At 45.3% G+C, this 18,881-nt stretch overlaps 1 protein-coding gene across 1 annotated transcript in view; it reads left to right on the forward strand.

Moving 5' to 3' along the window:
- Nucleotides 1-18,067, forward strand: part of WNT9A (Wnt family member 9A) — a 91,847-nt gene extending 73,780 nt beyond the window's left edge. The window contains exons 3-4 of the mRNA XM_007499757.2: nt 1,812-2,074; nt 11,311-18,067. Coding sequence (XP_007499819.1) covers nt 1,812-2,074; nt 11,311-11,796 — 749 coding nt within the window. The 3' untranslated portion in view covers nt 11,797-18,067. The remainder of the gene's footprint in view (nt 1-1,811; nt 2,075-11,310) is intronic.
- Nucleotides 18,068-18,881: the final 814 nt, after the last annotated feature.

The raw sequence follows: 18,881 nt of genomic DNA on the forward strand, positions 1-18,881 counted from the left end.
GGGAAACTTTTCCATGTTCCTCTAATTTGTTTACGGATTCTCTTTTATTTCTAGATCAAGTATCCAGTTTGAGTTTATCATGCCTAATCTCTACCATTTGGAAATAATAGCCTTGCCAGCTTTTTAAAACAATCCAGACATGAAGACTATTCTTCCGGGACGGTTCTGAGCAGAAGGGCACACTTACTGGTTAGGGTAGCTGGCAGCCTTTGACTGGCACTGCCAGCCTGCAGAGGTATTCTTGCTAGCCCAGGAGGGGCTTCTGGCCTGTGGTTGGTCCCCTTCCCTGGCTCCAGTTAGACGATGCTGCCTCCCCCTGGCTGTCCCAAGGCCTGGAGGAGAAGGAGGGGGAAGGGCAAGCTGGTTGGCAAGAGCAGTTGCTGGCTGGTTGTGAGGTGCCCCAGTGAGAACTTGAGGCGCAGTGCTTCAGCTCGGGTTTCTCTTGGTAGGGAGGGCTCCAGGCTGGCCGGCCTGGGTTTCTGATGACTCTGGACACATGCTGAGTGTGTGTTACCCGGCCCCTTCTGAGAGGGACAGGGGGGAAGGTGGTTGTGGTGCCCTGGCCCTGGGAAATAGAACAGCCTCCTAAGTACAAAGCAGAATTCTCTTCTTTTCCTTCTCCTTTTTCCTCATTCTCCCCATTTTTAAACCTTTTTTATCTCTGCCTTCTGCCCCCCAAGATTCTTCTTAGAGATTTTTGTTCTTTCTTCTTCTTCTTCTTGTTCTTTTTTTTTTAACTCTTACTTTCCATCTTAGAATCAATACTGTGATAGGTTCCAAGGCTGAAGAGTGGTAAGAGTTAGGCAATGGACATTAAGTGGCTTGCCCAGGGTCACACCAGCTAGGAAGTGTTGGAGGCTAGATCTGAACCCAGGACTTTCCATCTCTCAGCCTGGCTTTCAGTTCACTGAACCATCCATCGAGTATTTCTTTAGAGGCCATGCTCCCACTTTATGGCTGGACAAAGCAAGGCCAGCAAAAAGTAATGAATGATGTGATGAATCATCTTGATGTAATTTGATTGGTGATGGTAAGGCCTCTTTTCTCCTCCCCTCCCCCTGATTCATTCTGCCTACTAGCCTTGATCCTTGGGATGCTGCCCAGGGTGGCTAAATACACACACCAGCACATAAATATATATGTATGCAAACACACACACACAGAATTTATAGTAAAAAGTCCCGGATTTGAATCCTGATTCTGCTGCCTATTATCTGTGTGATCTTGGCCAAAACCACTTCTCCTTCCATTCTCATATTCTTTATTCTAAAATCTCTCCTAGCTTTGGCATACTACAGTTCTGTTAATTGTAGAGCTAAGCCTGGTTGAGATAGAATCTAGCCTTTATCAGTCACTAATATTTTAGTATGAGTTATCAGCTTTTTCTCCTCCCCTCCCCTGGCATCGGACTTTGGGATGGAATTTTGGGTGTTGGGGAGCAGAAGTGGATTATGGAGGTTGTCTTATTCCTAGCTGACAGGGGAGGTGGGAAGGCACTGCCAGATCTGCATAGATATTTCTTGATTTCCTGCAAATTGTACTGGGTTAACCTTATAAATAATACACTCCACCACATACCATTTAGAACTCTACAGTTCTGGTCCAAAGGGGATTGTCCCTCCTTTTCTATTGAAATAATTTCCCCAATTCTTGATAAAAACCCTGAATGTCAGAGTTGGAAGGGATGTCCAAGGGGACATTGATCTAGTCTAACCTCCTGTTTTTACAGTTGAGGAAACCAAGGCTAGAGGATGGAGATTTGTAAATATTGCTAACCTGGACCTCTGCCCTTCTGTCCCCCGGCCAACTAGGCTTCAAGGAGACTGCCTTCCTCTACGCCATCTCCTCAGCTGGCTTGACCCATGCCCTGGCTAAAGCGTGCAGCGCTGGGCGCCTGGAACGCTGCACCTGTGACGAGGCACCAGACCTGGAGAATCGGGAGGCCTGGCAGTGGGGAGGCTGTGGGGACAACCTCAAGTACAGCAACAAGTTTGTCAAAGAGTTCCTGGGAAAAAAATCCAGCAAGGACCTGCGTGCCCGCGTGGACTTCCACAACAATCTTGTGGGGATGAAGGTGAGCTGTGGCCCCTGGCAGAGGGAGAAAGGGATGGAAGGAGGGATGGGTCCTTATCGTTCCTTTTGACTTGGGTCATCCTATGGCCTTGGAACTCCAGAAGCATTTCAGATTTGGAAGAGAGTAGCTGTGGTGTTCCATTCAAGCCCCACAAACCCATTTCCATCGTCATTTAGCCTTGGCTTGAAGACCTCCAATGAGGAGGGCTTCCTCCTTTCCATTCCACTTTGACAGAGCCCAAGGTTTTGTTTTTTTTTCCTGCCATTTTTGCCTAAATTTGCCTGTTTGTGATTGTCCTTCATATTTCCTGATTCTTGTAGATATTCCTATGCTGTTTTTTCTCTCAGTTTCCTGTGGTGGGTGAGAGCTTTCCCAGAAATGTGGGTGGGTCACCTAGAACCGTCACAATTCTTTGGCTTAGGGTGCCTTAGGATGACTGGCTTTAGAACAAGAAAGTGATCTTCTGGTCAAACCTCCCCATAATACATATGGGGAAAACTGAGTTCCAGAATGGTTGCATGATAGTCTATACAAAGTCAAAAATAGAATAAGAAGCATAGCTGAATGGGGGGGGGGGGGAATGAAGTGGCTTGCTTGCTTGAGAGCCTGACCTAGAATTGGGAGGTTCTGGACTCAAATCTAGCCTCAGATACTTCCTAGCTGTGTGACCCTGGGCAAGTCACTTGACCCCCATTGCCCAGCCCTTACCACTCCTCTCCATTGGAACCAATGGAAAAAGATTTTTTTTAAGTAAGAGTAAAACCTGCAGTTGTGAGAATAAACAAAATAATGTTTTTGTGAGTGTTTTGTAAACATTTAAAGCAAGATATGACTATGTGGTGGTAGTTATCATTAGTAATAATAATAATATAAACAGCATAAGCACCAAGCACCAGCTTGGAAATAATTGAGTCTACCACTCTTCTTTTACAGAGAAAGAAAATCTCTGTGAATTAGAGGTAGGACTAAGACTAAAATTAATAATGATAATTAACATTATCAATAGTTAGCATTCCTGTAGCACTTTAAGGTTTGTGAAATGCTTTACAAATATTATTTCTTTGATTCTCATACCATCTGGGAGGTAGATATTATCATCACTCATTTTACAGAAGAGGAAACTGAGACAGACAGTGGTTAAGTGACTTGCTCAGGGTCATGCTACTAGTAAGTGTCTGAAGCTGAATTTAAACTCACATCTTGATTCCAGGCCTGGGGTTCTATCCATTGTGACACATAGCTCCCAGGACAATGTTTAAAAAAATTTTTTTAAACTATGTACCAAAATCCCACTTATGGGCAATTCCTTCCATCTGTGGGGACAATGTATACTTTCATATTCATTCTCTCATTGGATCCTTGCAGTATGATAGTTCCTTGAGGTAGTGTCCTATTTTACAAATGAGGAAACTGAGGCTCAGATTGTATAATGTTGGCAAGTCATGTGGGTTGAAGCAGAATGAGGGCTAGAATCTAACTTTGGGCACTCCATCTAGTGTTTTACTCCCTATTGTGCTTTGTTGACCAGATTTTTTAAAAAACACCGTAAGTATTGCATCCCCCCTATTTTTTTTTTTGCTGGAGTCTAATTTCAAAAAATAAATTGCAAACTCCTTGGGGGTTGGTTGTTCAGTTGCTTTGGTCATGTCCAACTCTTCATGTCCCTGTTTGGGGTTTTCTTGTCAAAGATACTGGACTAGTTTGCCATTTCCTTCTCCAGCTCATTTTATAGATGAGGAAACTGAGGCAAACAGGGTTAAGTAACTTACCCAAAGTCACACAGCTAAGTAAGAGACTGAGACCAGATTTGGACTCAGAAAAAGAAATTTTTCTGACTTTAGGCTCCATATTCTTTCCACTGCAGCAATTAGCTGCTCCTCTGTTAGGGTATTATGTTTTATTTCAACTTTGTAGCTTTTAGTACTTAGGATGTAGCCTCACAAGTTTAATATGTAATTAATTGAATTGATCTTTCTGGTACTCAGATCTTAGTGGTGGCCTCTGACCTCTGAGGTTAAAATTGATCCTAGCCAAAATTCTAACCTGGAATAGTAGGAGATTATTTGTGAGAATGTGGATTCTGTGATCACCAAGAGCCATCGTGGGTTCACTATGTCAGGGAAATACTATAGACACAGCTACAGATTTCAGAAAACATTTGAACAAGTCTCTTGTAATTTCTCTGTCTTTGGGGAGGGATATAAATAGTTTCACAGTCCATTGAAAAATGGTACCCAAAGAGTCAATTGCTATCCATCTGGGCAGAGGTTTCTCATAGAGTGGGCTAGAGATCTCTCCTTGCCTTTATTTTGTTTAACAATTTTGTCTGTGACTTGGATAAAGTTATGGAAGGCTTAGTATATTTTCAGATGACACAAAGCTGGGGGAAAGCCAAGACACTGGATGGCAGAGTTGGGGTCTAAAACACATTTTTTAAAACTCTTTTCTGTCTTAGCATCAATGTTGTGTATTGGTTCCAAAGCCAAAGGGCTGCAAGGACTAGGCAATGAGAGTTAAATCACTTGCTCAGGATCACACAGGTATAATATAAAAATATGTGAAGTCAGATTTGAACCCAGGACCTCTCTTCTTTAGACCTGGCTCTCATTTCACTAAATAAAACACGTCTTAACAGGTGTGAATGAGGAACTGAAACGAGCAAGATGAAAATTATTCCATTGGCACAAACCACAGCCCCTCTATACCTCACTAGCCAGTTCCATGAGTTTCTGTGGTCAAAAAGGTCATGGCGCGGTGGCCACACTTCTGGTGATGAGCCTTCTCACACTTAGCGTCTATGTCTGTTGTCTTAGGACTGACCAACTTAGCCGTCTCTGGCCCGTACTCAAAGACCTTTTAGCTTGGGGAGAGCTGCCAGATCTCAAGCATTGTTGGCCCCGGGAGGAGTTGATGGAAGAAGATTTCAGAGGAGACAGAATTAAATACGAATGAATATGAATTTTTACATTTAGATGAAAAAACAATCCACAGTACGAAAACAAGATGGGAGAAAGAATCGAAGCTTGCTTTCATGGCACCTAATACGTAGAAAAAGATCAGGGATGACAGATAGGGAGGGGGAAGTTTATTGACAGCAGTTGCTTTAAAAAAAAAAGGCTCATGTCATTCTAGGTCAACCTGATGTCCAGAAAAAGGAAGGAGGTAGTTCCACTGGATAGGTCTTGGGAGGCAGAGAGGGGAGTGGGATTTTATTAGGGATTTATAGATTTATTTATTAGGGGTTTATTCTGTAGTTTGTTGGTTTAATACAAAAGCAGTGTGTCATGGGTAGAAAAAGTCATTGGTCAGGAATCCTCGCATGGATATTTACTAATTTGTGTGACCCTTTGGGTGACTCAGGCCACAGTATATAGACCTAGAGGGGGCCTTTAGAAATCATCTGCTCTCCCTTTCTTCACACCTCCAGGGCGTAGCACAGTGCCTGACACATAAAAAAGTGATTTATAAATGTTCATCGACAGACTGACCCCAAATCCCTAATTTTACCAACTTGCCCAGAGTTAATCAGGCAACCGATTGGAGATTCGAATCGAAGCCTTTTGATCCCAAATTCCATGTTTCCACTATGCCAGGCTGCCTTTCCAAGTTGGCTTCTCCCTCCACAAAATGGGAAGGAGGAGCTTTGCACTCTGGGCTCTGCAGGGTCATCGAAAGGAGAGCATTTTGCAAGCCTTCAAGAAATAGGAGCTAGGATGCTGATGACGAGGATTCTCTTCCTTTTGGAGGCTGCCCGCCATGATTATGTGGCCAGGTTGTCATTACCCAATCTGCCAGGTCTCTGAGGGGAGCTCCCAGGCTTTTGGCCCCAGCCCCGGGAGGAGAAGAGCCGGGCCACGCTGGTGGTCTCTCCCCATCTCCCTGACAGCATGCTTTTTCCCATTTCCCGCCTGCCGGCTGGCTTGTCTTTGGAAAAGGCCCTCTGGTGCTGAGCGGGGGGATGTGGGGGGGCTTCATAGCTGAGCCAGTAATCCCCGGGACAACACAACTCCCTCCACCCCCCAGACAGGAGCTGTGTGTCTCTGGGTGGGGGGAAGCTGGCCTTCTCCAAGGAGTCCAGAGCATTTTCTTTCTCCTTCACATACTTTCTCCCTCCTAATCTATCCCCCAGGGGTGCCCCCAGCCCAGGAGTCCATCAGACCTGTCATGTCCTGCTAAGTGTTTGCCATATGACCTCAATAGCTAATGAAAGACCCAGCTTGTCTGGTGTGAAGATGAGGTAATTAGAGCAAGGACTTCTGTGAGCTCCCTTTTATTGGGAAGCAGGAGTTCTGAATTGCCCACTTATTAAAAAACCAATTTCCCCCCTTTCTCCGCCAAAGCCCCTCTCCCTCCTTCGGCTGGCTGAGGGGAGGTGACTGGGTCTCGAGCCCCGTTGCTGGGGAGGGTGGTCTCGAGTGCAGATTAAATCAGAAAGGGCTCGTTTCCTTTCTTGTCTCTCTCACCCCGTACCCCACCCCAAACCCCTTTAGACTATGACTCTTTTGTAACCTATTAATGAAAAGTCAGAATATTAAAAGCACTCAATTAGTTCCACCGGGCTAGGATAAGTGATGTTTTAATTAAATTCGTCCAGGTTTCTCAGCAGAGCATCATCAAACGTGACTCCTCTCCCGGCCCCCGTCTCAAGAGAGAGTTCCCAAGCCCCTTAATCCCCCTAGGAAACCTGCCCTTTCCTGAGCTAGGTCTGTGCCCTGAAACATGGCTGGCTTGGGGCAAGGACAAGGGACTAAGACTGCCTGAGGTGCCCTCTCTTCTGGGATGTTCCCTTTCTTTAACTGTTTTCCTAATTTGGTACTTGGTAATGTGATAGGGGAGAAAGAATGCTCCAAAGGTTCTGAGTTAGGAAACCTGGGTTCAAAGCCTGGATCTGCTATTAACTAGCTAACTGGAGGATGGTGGGTAAATAATTTCACATGTCCATTCCTCAATTTCTCCTTTAAAAAGGGGGCGGTTGCTCTAGACAGCCTCTGAGGTCCCTTCTATTCCTGGTGCACCATGATTCTGATCCTGTGTGTGTGTGTGTGTGTGGCAGGGAGGGCTCTGATTCACATCCTGTCTCTTCAGACTTCCAGATACAGACTTTAGGGAGAAGAATGAATCTTTACATTCAAATTGTGTGCATTAGTCAGTCAAAAGAGCTCTGGTCTTGGAAGGTGGGAGACCGATCTTCAAATCCCAACACTTGCCTAGTTAAGTGGTCCCAGAGAATCACTCTGAGCTTTGGTTTCCTCTTGTAAAGGGATGGGGTTGGGCCAGGTGAACTCAGAGAGGTCTGAGGTCCTCACCAGCCCAGATGTTCTCTGATCTGCTTTTGGGTATTATAGACATTGTGCTGTAGGGCAAAGGGTAGTCTAGAAGCTTGGGTTAGAATCTTGGCTTGGACACTGACCAGCCAGATGGTTTCTTCATCTTTAAAATAAGTCTAGCAAGAATAATTACACTAGGGGGCAGCTAGATAGATGGCTCAGTGGATTGAGATCCAGGCCTAGAGACTGGAAGGTCCCAGGTTCAAATCTGGTCTCAGACTTCTTAGCTGGGTGACCCTGGGGAAGTCACTTAACCCCCATTGCCTCTCTTTCTTGGAACCGCTCTTCTTTCTTGGAACCAATGCATGGTATTGATTCTAAGACAGAAGGTAAAGGTTTTTTGTTTTTTTTTTAAAGAAAAAAGTAATTCCCTACATCGTGAAGATCTATAGTGAGGAAAGGATTTGCCGAGGAATGCCACAGAGCCCTAGAGAATAGAGCACTTGATCATTCAGTTTCATTGATAAAGACAGTGAAAAGTATCATGGATTTGGAATCTGAGTTTACCCAGATAGAGGTCCTGGCTCCCCCTGTTCTGATCTGGGCCACATTGGACATGCCATTTAGTCTTTGTGGACTTCAGTTTTCTTACATTGAACCAAATGGCCTCAAAAGTCCCTTCCAACTCCAAATCTAAGACCCTAAGCTGGGCATGACAAGGTCCTTGGAATACCGAGATGAAATGACAAACCTACCTCAGAACTTCAAAGCTCATAATGAGTTATAGGACATGCACACACAAAAAACTGGAGATGCACCTTGGTGGAAAGAAGGCTGGCTTTGGAGTCAGAGGACCTGGGTTCAAATCCTGACTGCCACTGAATAGCTTTGTGACCTAGTCATTTAAACTTTCTGAGTCTGTTTTTTTCATGTGTAAAATGAGAGGGTGGAGTGGATGGTTTCTAAGATTCCCTCCAGTTCTAAAGGTACAATCCTATAAATGAGGGAAGACAAGAAAAGCATTAGGATGAGAAATAAGAGGAGAATGGAGGGTGTGTGTGTGTGTGTGTGTGTGAGAGAGAGAGAAGGCTTCTTGGAAAAGGAAGGAAGCTTTTCACACCTAACAAAGGGTGGGATTGTAATATTAAGGCTGGAGAACGTGGCATGTCTTGTCTTTACGTCTTATCAGACACCCACCAGCTCTTCTTTCTTCCCTTATTCGGGTTAAGGGATTTGGGAGGCTGCCTCAAAGCAAACTGGTGAAATATTTATCCTCTCAGGGTTTTGAATGTGTCCCCCAAAGTCTGAATTGTGTTGTGGTCGCTGACATTTATGTAGGGTTCATTCACATTGTAAGGATGGAGGAATAGGCACTTTCCTCCAAGGGACTGGTGATTTCATCATGGTGGGTTTGCTTGCCAATGGGGCAGATCACAACCTCTCCATGTCTTCTCATCCTGGATGTGACCTCCCATAAATCATCCAGTAGTGCCTGGGCCACTGGGCTAGCATGCTCATGGCTTTCCTCTTAACTTAAGGTGGGAGCTCCACAATTCCTCACTCTTGCTCGGTGCTCAGATGGCCCTCTCTTCTCATCACATATCCTGGATGGTTTTTTTCATGTCACATATGAGCCATGGTCAGGCATCGGCTGCAATCTCTGGATCCACTAGGTATCTTCCCATTGTTATTTGGATCACCCTTGATCCTGGTTCGTGGAATTTCATTTTGCGGTCAGAGGAATATTAGGGTTGAGAGGGCAGCTTTTTAACTTGGGGGCATCGTGGAGTCACTGAAACATCCATCATTTCCCCCAATTCTATATAGTTCATTGTCTTTCTGCTGTTGGTTACAGAGGAGAAAACTGAATTCCAAAGAAGGGAATGCTTGAGGAACATGTGAGTAGGGAGATCTCACTTTTAGCTGATAAGGGAGGACTTCCTGGAGGCAGAGGCACCTGACTTTGCAGAGAAGTTTCGTAGATGTAGTCTACAGGCACACATGGATGCTTTCTCTCAACATAAGTGGGTACATATTTTCCTTGCACATAAGGCTAGAGGACATATTGATTATTGGGGTGAAAAAGAAGTTCCAAACAACCAGCTTTGGGGTTTGTGGAATTTTAATAGAATAAAATAAAAAACATCCCCATGCTAAGCATATACAAGGAGATGGAAGGGCATCTTGTACTTTTGCACAGTCTGGTTAGATGCTTTCTGAAACGTGAGACATGTTGCCAAGAGATCCTTAGCTCGAGGACTCCATACCAAATGCTGAGGCTTCAGATCATCACTGGGGTTTGGGGTGGGAAAGAAGAAGGGGAAGTTGAGGAGAAAGAAGGAAGGAAGGAAAGAGAGAGAACAAGAGCGCTACGTGTGGTTTACTCTTCCCTAGTTCTGGTTCTCTTTTCTCTTTTTCTTCTTTTATTCAAGCCATCTTTGTATTATTCTTGGTACCGTTCCTTGCTTTGGAGCACTTGAGACCATGTGAGAAGAGCATGGAACCTGGGAATAAGAAAATGCAAGTTTGCATCCTGGTTTACTGCTCTGACCAGATCAGCCCCTTCCCTTCCTCTGAGCCTATTTTCCCCTCTACAAAATGGGAATAATAAGCCTTACACTGCCTACCTGATGGAGCTGTGTGAAAAGTGCTTTGTAAACTTGTAACTACACTCAAAATGAGATTTGCTATTACTCTAGCTAGGCAAAGGTCATGCTCTTCCCACTGACTTCTGATCCAGCATAAGCAGTGGGCTGAGATGGGATGTTACAGCCATTTTCTAGGTGGCTAGGAAGAGGGAAAGAGAACAACGATTGAGTTTTGCATCTAGACAAAGTCGGGGGTGGGGTTCCAGGCACCAGGCAAAGGAGCCTTGACTTATTTGGTGGATTTTGTTTGTCTGAGTCTGTGGAGCAGTAAGGAGGGAGGCTGGCCTGGCTGGAGTTGAGGTAGCATGTGGGAGAAGAAGATATGGCAGACAGAGAAGAGGCAAAATGGCAGAGGGCCTTGGATGTCAAGCTTAAGAGTTTGGACTTAATCCTAGAGGCAATGATTTTTGAGCAGGGCTGTGACATGTCAAAGATAGCATGTTTGGAAGATGAACAGACTGAAGGAGGGTCCACCACGTGTCCCAGTCACAAAGGCTTCGTCTTTAACTGTCTCCCTCATCCATGCATCCAGTGACAATCAGTTGCCATGTCTTGTCAAGTTATGGCAATATTTTTTGCATCCTCAGGACTGCTCCCTGTCACCTCAGTTCAGGCCTTTATCATCTCTTGTCTTCCCCAGTCTTAACAGAGCCTCCTAAAGTGGTCTCCCTGCTACTAGCTTCTCCCCTTTCTAGTACACCCTGCACATCCTGCCAGAGTAATCTTCCAAAGAGGTAGATCACAGTGGCTCCCTAGGGCCTATCGAATAAAATACAAATGCTCCATCCTGGCATCCAAGGCTTTCCCTCCACTTCCTTTCTTACATTATCCCCTTCAGTCACACTGGCTTCTGCTCCTTCCTTGGTTCTTTTTTTGTCCCGAGTGAACTATTGCTTTGTTGGAATCTTTGTTTCAGGGCCCAGTTCAAGTAGTACCTCCTCCATCAAGCGTTCTATGCCTTACTTCTTCTATCCACTTTGTCCTCCCTACAGCTGAAACGGGTCACTGACCTCTTCCTTCTTGAGTTTATCACAGCCTTGAGCATGGCTCTCTCCTTTACATAGATCTCATTCTCTTTTACTTCCTGGTTATTTGTATTTCTGTCTCATTCTTGACCCTGCTCCCCCTCATTAGATAGGTAGTTTCTGGAGAGCAGGAATTGGGCCACCGATGATGCACTGGGGCCTGGTAAATGATACATTTGTTGAGGAGATTGTTTCTTCAAGTAGACCTAAATCCTCATAGCTGAATGGGGTAAAGGGGTGCTTGGTCTCCCCTCTAGTCCCCATGACTCACCCCACCTGCTTCCTTCTCTCCCCAGGTGATCAAGGCTGGTGTAGAGACCACCTGCAAATGCCACGGGGTCTCTGGCTCCTGCACTGTCCGCACCTGCTGGCGCCAGCTCTCACCATTCCACGAAGTGGGCAAACAGCTGAAGCAGAAATACGAGGCCTCCCTCAAGGTGGGCAGCACCACCAATGAGGCCACAGGTGAGGCTGGAGACATCCCGCCTCCGAGAAGGGCTCTGGGCTCCTCTGGGACGAGCACTGATCCTCTGCCACGCACCCCAGACCTGGTCCACTTGGATGACTCTCCCAGCTTCTGCCTGGCGAGCCGGTTCTCTCCGGGCACAGCTGGCCGGAAGTGCTACAAGGACAAGAACTGTGAGAGCATGTGCTGTGGGCGTGGGCATAACACGCAGAGCCGGGTGGTGACTAGGCCCTGCCAGTGCCAGGTGCGCTGGTGCTGCTACGTCGAGTGTAAACAATGCACCCAGAGGGAGGAGGTCTACACCTGCAAAGACTGACCACCGGTCCACCTGCCTTCTCCCCATTTAGGGCTGGGGTGGTGGGAGGGTATGAGACTCGACTCTGACTCTGGCCTGGAGACAGACACACAGGGTTTGACAGGGGCGTTTTTTGGATTCAGAAGGCAATGTTAATGATGTAAGCACTTTGGGGTGTGTGTGCGTGTGTGTGTGAGTGTGTGAGTGTGTGGTTGTGTGTACGTGTGTGCACACAGGGTGCCGGTGGGACGACCTAGCTGTATTGCCCTTCAAGTCCTTCCCTCTCTTCCTCCCTTCTCCTCCTCCACACCAACATTTGACTCTGGGACCCCAGTTACCAACTCAGTGTGAACTGTTGTAAAAGTTGTCTCTGGCCTCCCCTTCTCGATTCAGTGCATTTTCTCCCATCTCTTAACTTGCTGACTATCGCCCCTCCCAAATCAAAGTAAGAAGTCCGGGATGCATGTGGGACTCCTTCCCCCATTCCTGCACTCTGTCCTCCCAGCCTTTCTGTGGTTGGAACTGAGGGAATAAAATGAGGTGTGGTAGGGGATCTCCTTTTTCTGGAGGGCAGGGTGTCTTTCTTTTGAAGCCAAGGAGCTTTAGGTGGCAAATAAACAGCGTTTTCCAGCTAGAAGGGACTTTGAAGTCCAGCCCCCTGATGCCTCAAGAGGTGAGGGACTGGTCTTGGCCCACAGACTCATTGGCAACAGAGCAAGGGCATGAAAACAGGTCCTAGGGCAAACCTTAGAGCAATGACTCATCATTGGAGAAAGGAAGATTTTCACCCAGTGTGTGGGAAGAACTTCCTAATGATGAGAAATGCACGAATGGGGAATGGGTCTGTTGAACAAGCAGTGAGTTCTCTTTCTTTGAAGGTTGTCTGTATCCACTTGTTGGGGGATACTGTATCAGGGATTCATGATCCATGGATACATTCATCTGGGGGAGAGGCTAATTCCCTTCCAGCTTAGAAGTTGTGATCCTGCCTCCTGGCTTCCCATTCGTTTTTCCACACTCTCTAGCTCTCCCCTCAGCTCCTCACCAACAGGGATGATGGAATAGGGGAGAACTTCAGAACCCCAAAGAGACAGGAGGCCAGAGGGGGAAGGTTCCCGACTTGCCCAGCTGGTTCCCTAAGCCCCCTGCCCTTTCTTAGCACTATCACTGACTTTGGAAAGCAAGACCACTAGAAGATTGTCTTTGGAGTTTTTGTCTGAATCAGGGAATTGGATACTTGGCCCCTGTTCCTTCCCCATTCCTGTCCTACCAGGGGGTTGATATCATTGAACTTTCCCTTCCCTTCTTTCCTAGAATGACACCAGGCACTTCTCTTCTAGTTAGAGCAAATGTCAGTGATGATTTCATTGTCGTCATTTGTTGTTAATATTATTATTAATTATTATTATTTTTGTTATTCCCTACCCCTGCGCATCTCATCTCATATATGCGCATACTTCCTACTTCTAAAGGGGTGGGTAGAGCCCTAGTGGGGACAGTGAGACCCTCACACCTATATAAAGGGATTGTACTTGTCTGTCTGGCCTTTATCTGCAGACAGTCTATCCAAGTGGTATAGCTGGCCCACCTCCTGCCTCTCCCTTGTCCTAACCCTTTTTCCTCCCTTGACTCTGCTTTGTGTTTTTTTTTTTTCCTGGAAACCACTAAATTGAAGAAATTAAAAAAAAAACAAAGCAAAAAGACAAAAACACACACAAAAAGACAAAACCGTTCCTGTCCATTGAGTAACCTGGGATGGTAAAGCCCAATGGCCTGAACAGAGCAGGTACCTTCATCAGGAATGACCTTTTTCTTCCCCGATTAAAAAAAATGCATGCTTCTAAAGCTGTGAAGTAGAGTCCAGCCCCCTTCTTAGGAGCCCTTGAGCATACTGGGATTCAATGAGACTTCCAGCCCTTTAGCTTGCTTGGTGTCTTCTGGGATTTCATGAGCTGTTGGCCAGTGCCCCAGGGTTCCCAGTGCTGGTTGAAGCAGTGATAACCAGGATGACCCTTTGGATTTGTTCTCTTTTGCCTTTCCTTGAGACTGGAAGATTTGACTGAGTTTCCTTTGGCTGGACTCTCCTGAACTTGGCTTTGGAGGGATGGGAAGAGGGTGAGGTCCTGGGGGAAGAAGGGGTGCGTGAAGGTCCTTTGGGTGGATTAATTCACATGCTAGCCACTCCTTGTTGTGCTTCTACTGCGGGGTTGGGGGTGGGAGGATGGGAAGAGAAATTCTGGGGTGACATTAAGAGTGAGTAACGGGGAGAGAAAAGAAATTATATTAGGCTAAGAACACGTGAAGTGAATGCTATTTCTTTGGGGTGTTTGTTACCAAGATGGTAAGAGGGTGGGGGTTGGGGAGACAACAGACTTGGGCTGCCCTGAGTTTCATTTGGTGGCCTAGTGGTGAAGGGGGCTTGAGGGATGACTTTAAGTCGATAGAGGAGGAGGTATAATAAATGAATGAAGCCATTTGTAAAACACCATCTTACCGGTGCAGCTGGAATTGGATGAAGCATGAAATGCTGCTTTACTGGAGAGCAGCCCTCCCTGCTCTCATCTGCTTACAAGGCAACATATATTTATTGTCACAAATTCCCAAAGAAACTTCTGGTTTGAATGTGGTATCATTAGGCCCTGTGTGAGGCCCTGTTTCCCCTCTCTCTGTCTCTGTCTCTGTCTCTCTCTGTCTCTCTCATGCAGAAGTCAACAAGAATTTGTTAGTTGCCTAAATGTGCAAAAAAGACAAAAGACAGTCCCTGTCCTCAAGGAGCTCACAGTCAAAGCCCTTTCTCTCTCTCTCTCTCGCTCTCTCTTTCTCTTAGGGCTAAGAAGGCAGATGGAGACCAGGATGGAGCCTGATGGCTTTTGGGGTCCCGTTACCTAGAGATAGTTCTTAGGTCATAGACTTTAAAGTTATTCTGCCAGGTCTAACTATGTGTTTTAGAGGTAAAGGAGCTGAGTGGGTAATCCGATAGCTTGTGACAGTGTTATATATAAATATATATATATATATATATATATAAAGTATATGTATATTTCTCTATGTGTGTATATGTATGTGTGTGTATATATGTATATATGAGCAATGTGTGTATGTATGTGTGTATATGTATATAAATATAAAATGTGCGTGTGTATAATTTTTTCTTTTTCCAAGCCACATGTTTGATGGGGAGAGAGAAGAGCTAGGAGATCATTAGAGAAAGGGTAGAAGCAGGAGCAGCAATAAGGAACTACTGACAGGAGACTCCTAGTATCCTAATTCACACACTGAAGCCTGGAGAGTCACTGTATTTAAAAACAAACATATTTATGTAAATGTAGATATCTCACTTTCCTGTTTTATATTGTAAATAGTAAGGTTGATTCTCCTGTGGTCCAAAAGGAAAAAAAAAGAAGTAAAAAAAATTGGAATAAATAGTACAGGCTCACCTTATATACCAACAGATAGCGTATGAATTCTGAGCTCTCCCAAATTGGGAAAATATCAGTCAGGACTTAAAGACAGCATAAAGATCAAGGATTTAGAGCCGGGAGGGAACTTTGAGGTTGATTCCCTACCCCATCCTCCACCCTTTTCCCTCATTTTGCAGAGGAGGAAATTTTGAGACCCATGCCTAAGAAGTGACTTGACCAAGGTCATATGGGCTGGCGATAGCAGAATTCACATTCAAGCCTAGGATCTCTGGTTCCAGGTCACAGGATTCTCTCCATCTCACCAGGGATCCTCAGGTGGGTGTTATTTGTGAATTAGGTTTAGGTTTTGCTTGACTTGTACTCAGTTCACTTGATCTTCAGATAGCTGCCAATGGGTATTTTTGCGGGGAAGGTGAGAGTACAGACAGTTACGCTATTGTGACAAGTGAAGTTGAGTTTAAAGGCTTAAAAAAAAAGAAAACAACCCTCCTTCATACTCCCCCAAAATTATTGATAGATTTATTTTTTTAACTGGGGAGGAGGGGCTCCTTCTCTCATCCTTCCATTCCCCATTCCCATTGGAATTGTCGGGCGACACAAGTTGGAGGGGTAAAGCTGTTCATACCTTCAGTGACAAGACTGTCAAATCCACGGCACAGTGCATCCTTTATTTATGTCTCTTTATGGGAAGGTCCCAAGGTGAAGGAAGAGGATGAAACAAAATCAATTATCACATTTAGCTCAATTTTAAAAATATTAAGAAAAATGTAATTTTTTTAAACACAGCAAATCAAAAATGTTTGCTGGTTTGCTTATTTTATGTGTGAGTGTAGTGTGTGCATGTGTGTATTATGTATGTGTGTTCAAATTTAAGTGAAGTGGTTCTCTGCCTGTACCTATTATACCCACGTGCTCTTATTTATTGGACTTGTGTGACAGAGATTTCTAGGAGAAAAAATACACATGCACACACATAATGTATGTGTGAAGATACAGGAATATTTTGTCAGTGTAGTCCTTTTTACCAATGCAGATCACAGGACTTAGGAATTAAGTCTTAGTGCTTGAAGTATACAGAAGTGAAATGATTTGTCCAGTGGGACATAACTAGTGTGGGTCAGAGATGGGATTTGAACCCAAGTCTTCCAGACTTCAAGCCCAATTCTCTGTTCACTAATGCCTCTGGGTTATAGAGCCCTACCTAGGGCAGGGTGACAGGGGCTTTGCCTAAGGATGTGGAATTTAGAAGCTGACAGCATTTGCAGGTTTTCAATAGTGGGATTACAAAGGGCTTAGCACTTAGCAAGAATAATTTGTGTAAACCAGAAACTACCAGCTGGCAAGCTATGTGTCCCATCCCACACCAGCCCGGCACACACAAGGGACAGTGTCTATTTGGGCTCTTTCCCTCTCCCTTTCTACTGAATATGCCTTTCCTACATTGGTCCGTGTTGTATTCCTTGCTCAAGATGAAACAATTCCTAGTTAGGGTTCTGCACACATGTGAATGGAGAAGGAAGTCTCCTCTCCAGAAACCCTACCAGCACTTCCCAGAACTAAGAACATGTGTTCTTCCCTGTCTTTGGCCAAGTGGAATGGGCCCATAACTCCAGAAGAGATTAGTCCAAAGGGTGTATGTGTGTGTGTGTGTGTGTGTGTGAGAGAGAGAGAGAGATTCTGTGACTGTGTGCATGTGTATATGCCTGGTCTGTGTGTGTGTGTGTGTGTGTGTGTGTGTTTTCTCCTCTCCCCATTCCTGAAACCAGGGATGATAATGGGCAAGCAGTCTCACCAGAGGGGAGACTCCCCCAGTGTCATTCCCCAGCCTCTAGCTTAGACTCAGTAGTCCTATAGGGCTGCTTCCTTCCCTCTCCCTTTCCCTTCCTCTCCCTCTCCTGTCCTCTCCTCCCCTCTCTCTTCTCTGCCAATTCTGCCCCCATCTACCATGAAATATGGCCTAAGGGCCTCTATGGTATAGATTTCCTGAGTTTGGGAGGTGGGGAGAGGCTCAAGGGCCTCTCAATCACTCTCTCCTCTCCCCTTGTATATTTGTGCCTTGATCTCCCTCTCAGATCACAATTTTTAGATAGGAAAGAGTCTGTACATATCATCTAAGTGGAAGGAGGGCTAGATTTTTTGGTTTGACCAGTAGTCCTGATCATGACCATGGGCAACTGCTTGATGAACTGTTTTCAGCCTCAGTTTCCTCATCTGTAAAATGATAGTGTTAGACTAGATGGTCTCTCAAGCCCCTTCTAGAAGGAACTTTTCTAGCACAGAGGCTATCTTGGATCTCACTCCAATCCTTTCCCCTTCTCCCCACTCTCCCTGTCTCCTTGTGTCTGTTGGCATCTTCCTCTTTCTCTCAAAACTGGAGCTCAACCTGAGAAGAGTGGCCAAGATGTTTAAAGGTCTGGAAACCCGGTAGTCCAGCAGAAGGAGCTGAAGCTAGTTGTTGGGGGGGGGGGTTCCTTCTTAGAACCAATCAGTCCCCCAACCTGGCCAGGGCACCAGCCCAGCCCCTTTGTCCTTGTCCCAAACCCAGGCCAACCCTCTCAGAGTAGGAACGTTAGCATTCGCTTTGGACAAGAACAACCTTATTGGGTAGGGTTGGAGGCAAGAGGGTCAGGACTGAGCGGCTACAAGCTTGGGAAAGGTGAACACTAACAAAGGAAGAATTTGTGTATTCTTTTTGATGTCTTATGAGAGCTTAAATTATTTTTCTCTACCTCATGTGTGTAGCTTGTAGTTATAAATCTGATTCTGAGTGACTGTGGAGAATGTATTTAAATTATTTAACACCTTTGTATAACAAAAACCTGAGAACAAAATGAAAACAATAAATAAATAAATAAATGTATTTTAAATTATAGTTGGTGTCTGCCCTTCACTGGTCGGTTTGGGCTGGGGTGGGAGGAAGAGGAAGGCTATGACAAAATGGAAGTTATTTGGAGAGAGAATATTCAATTCAACAACTATTAGTGTCTCCTGAGGTCAGAGCTTGAGCTGAACTCAAGGACAAATACAAAGACCAGCTAGGAGCTCACCCTGGCCCACACAGAGCTCACTGTTGAGGTGGGAGGACCTAAACATGGATAAACTGTTCCTGCCCTTGGCCTAAGGGGCCCCATCCTGTTGGCCCATACTCTGGATTCACCTAAGCCAAGTTCTGTCCTTGGGGAGCTAAACCCTATGAAGCTGGTGCTCCAACTTTTCTCACATTGACTTTCTCTCAAGCTTGTTTGTTATCCCACCCCTTCTCCCCCCTCCTACCTTATGAGAAAAATCTCTAACAAAGGAAAGGGGATTCATAAGGAAGTACTCAGCAGGGTAGTGAGGTGGTTCATTCCTAGAGAAAGGAGATTTTGTCATCCAAAAAGGTTTAATTAAAAAATAAAAGACTGAGGGCAATTAAGTGACTCAGTCACTTGAGAGCCAGGCTTAGAGACTGGAAGGTCCTGGGTTCACATGTGGCCTCAGAAATTTCCTAGCTGTGTGACCCTGAGCAAGTCACTTAACCCCAATAGCCTAGTTCTTATTATTCATCTCTCTTGGGACCCATACACAGTATTGATTCTAAGATGGAAGATAAGGGTTTATACAAAAGGGGGAAGGAAAAGAATAGGCATTCAGTGAACCAATCAGAGAGGAGATCTTTATTTCCTTCACTACAATAAGAAGGCC

This window comes from Monodelphis domestica, chromosome 7 (assembly GCF_027887165.1).
Source record: "Monodelphis domestica isolate mMonDom1 chromosome 7, mMonDom1.pri, whole genome shotgun sequence".
Classification (NCBI taxonomy): Eukaryota; Metazoa; Chordata; class Mammalia; order Didelphimorphia; family Didelphidae; genus Monodelphis; species Monodelphis domestica.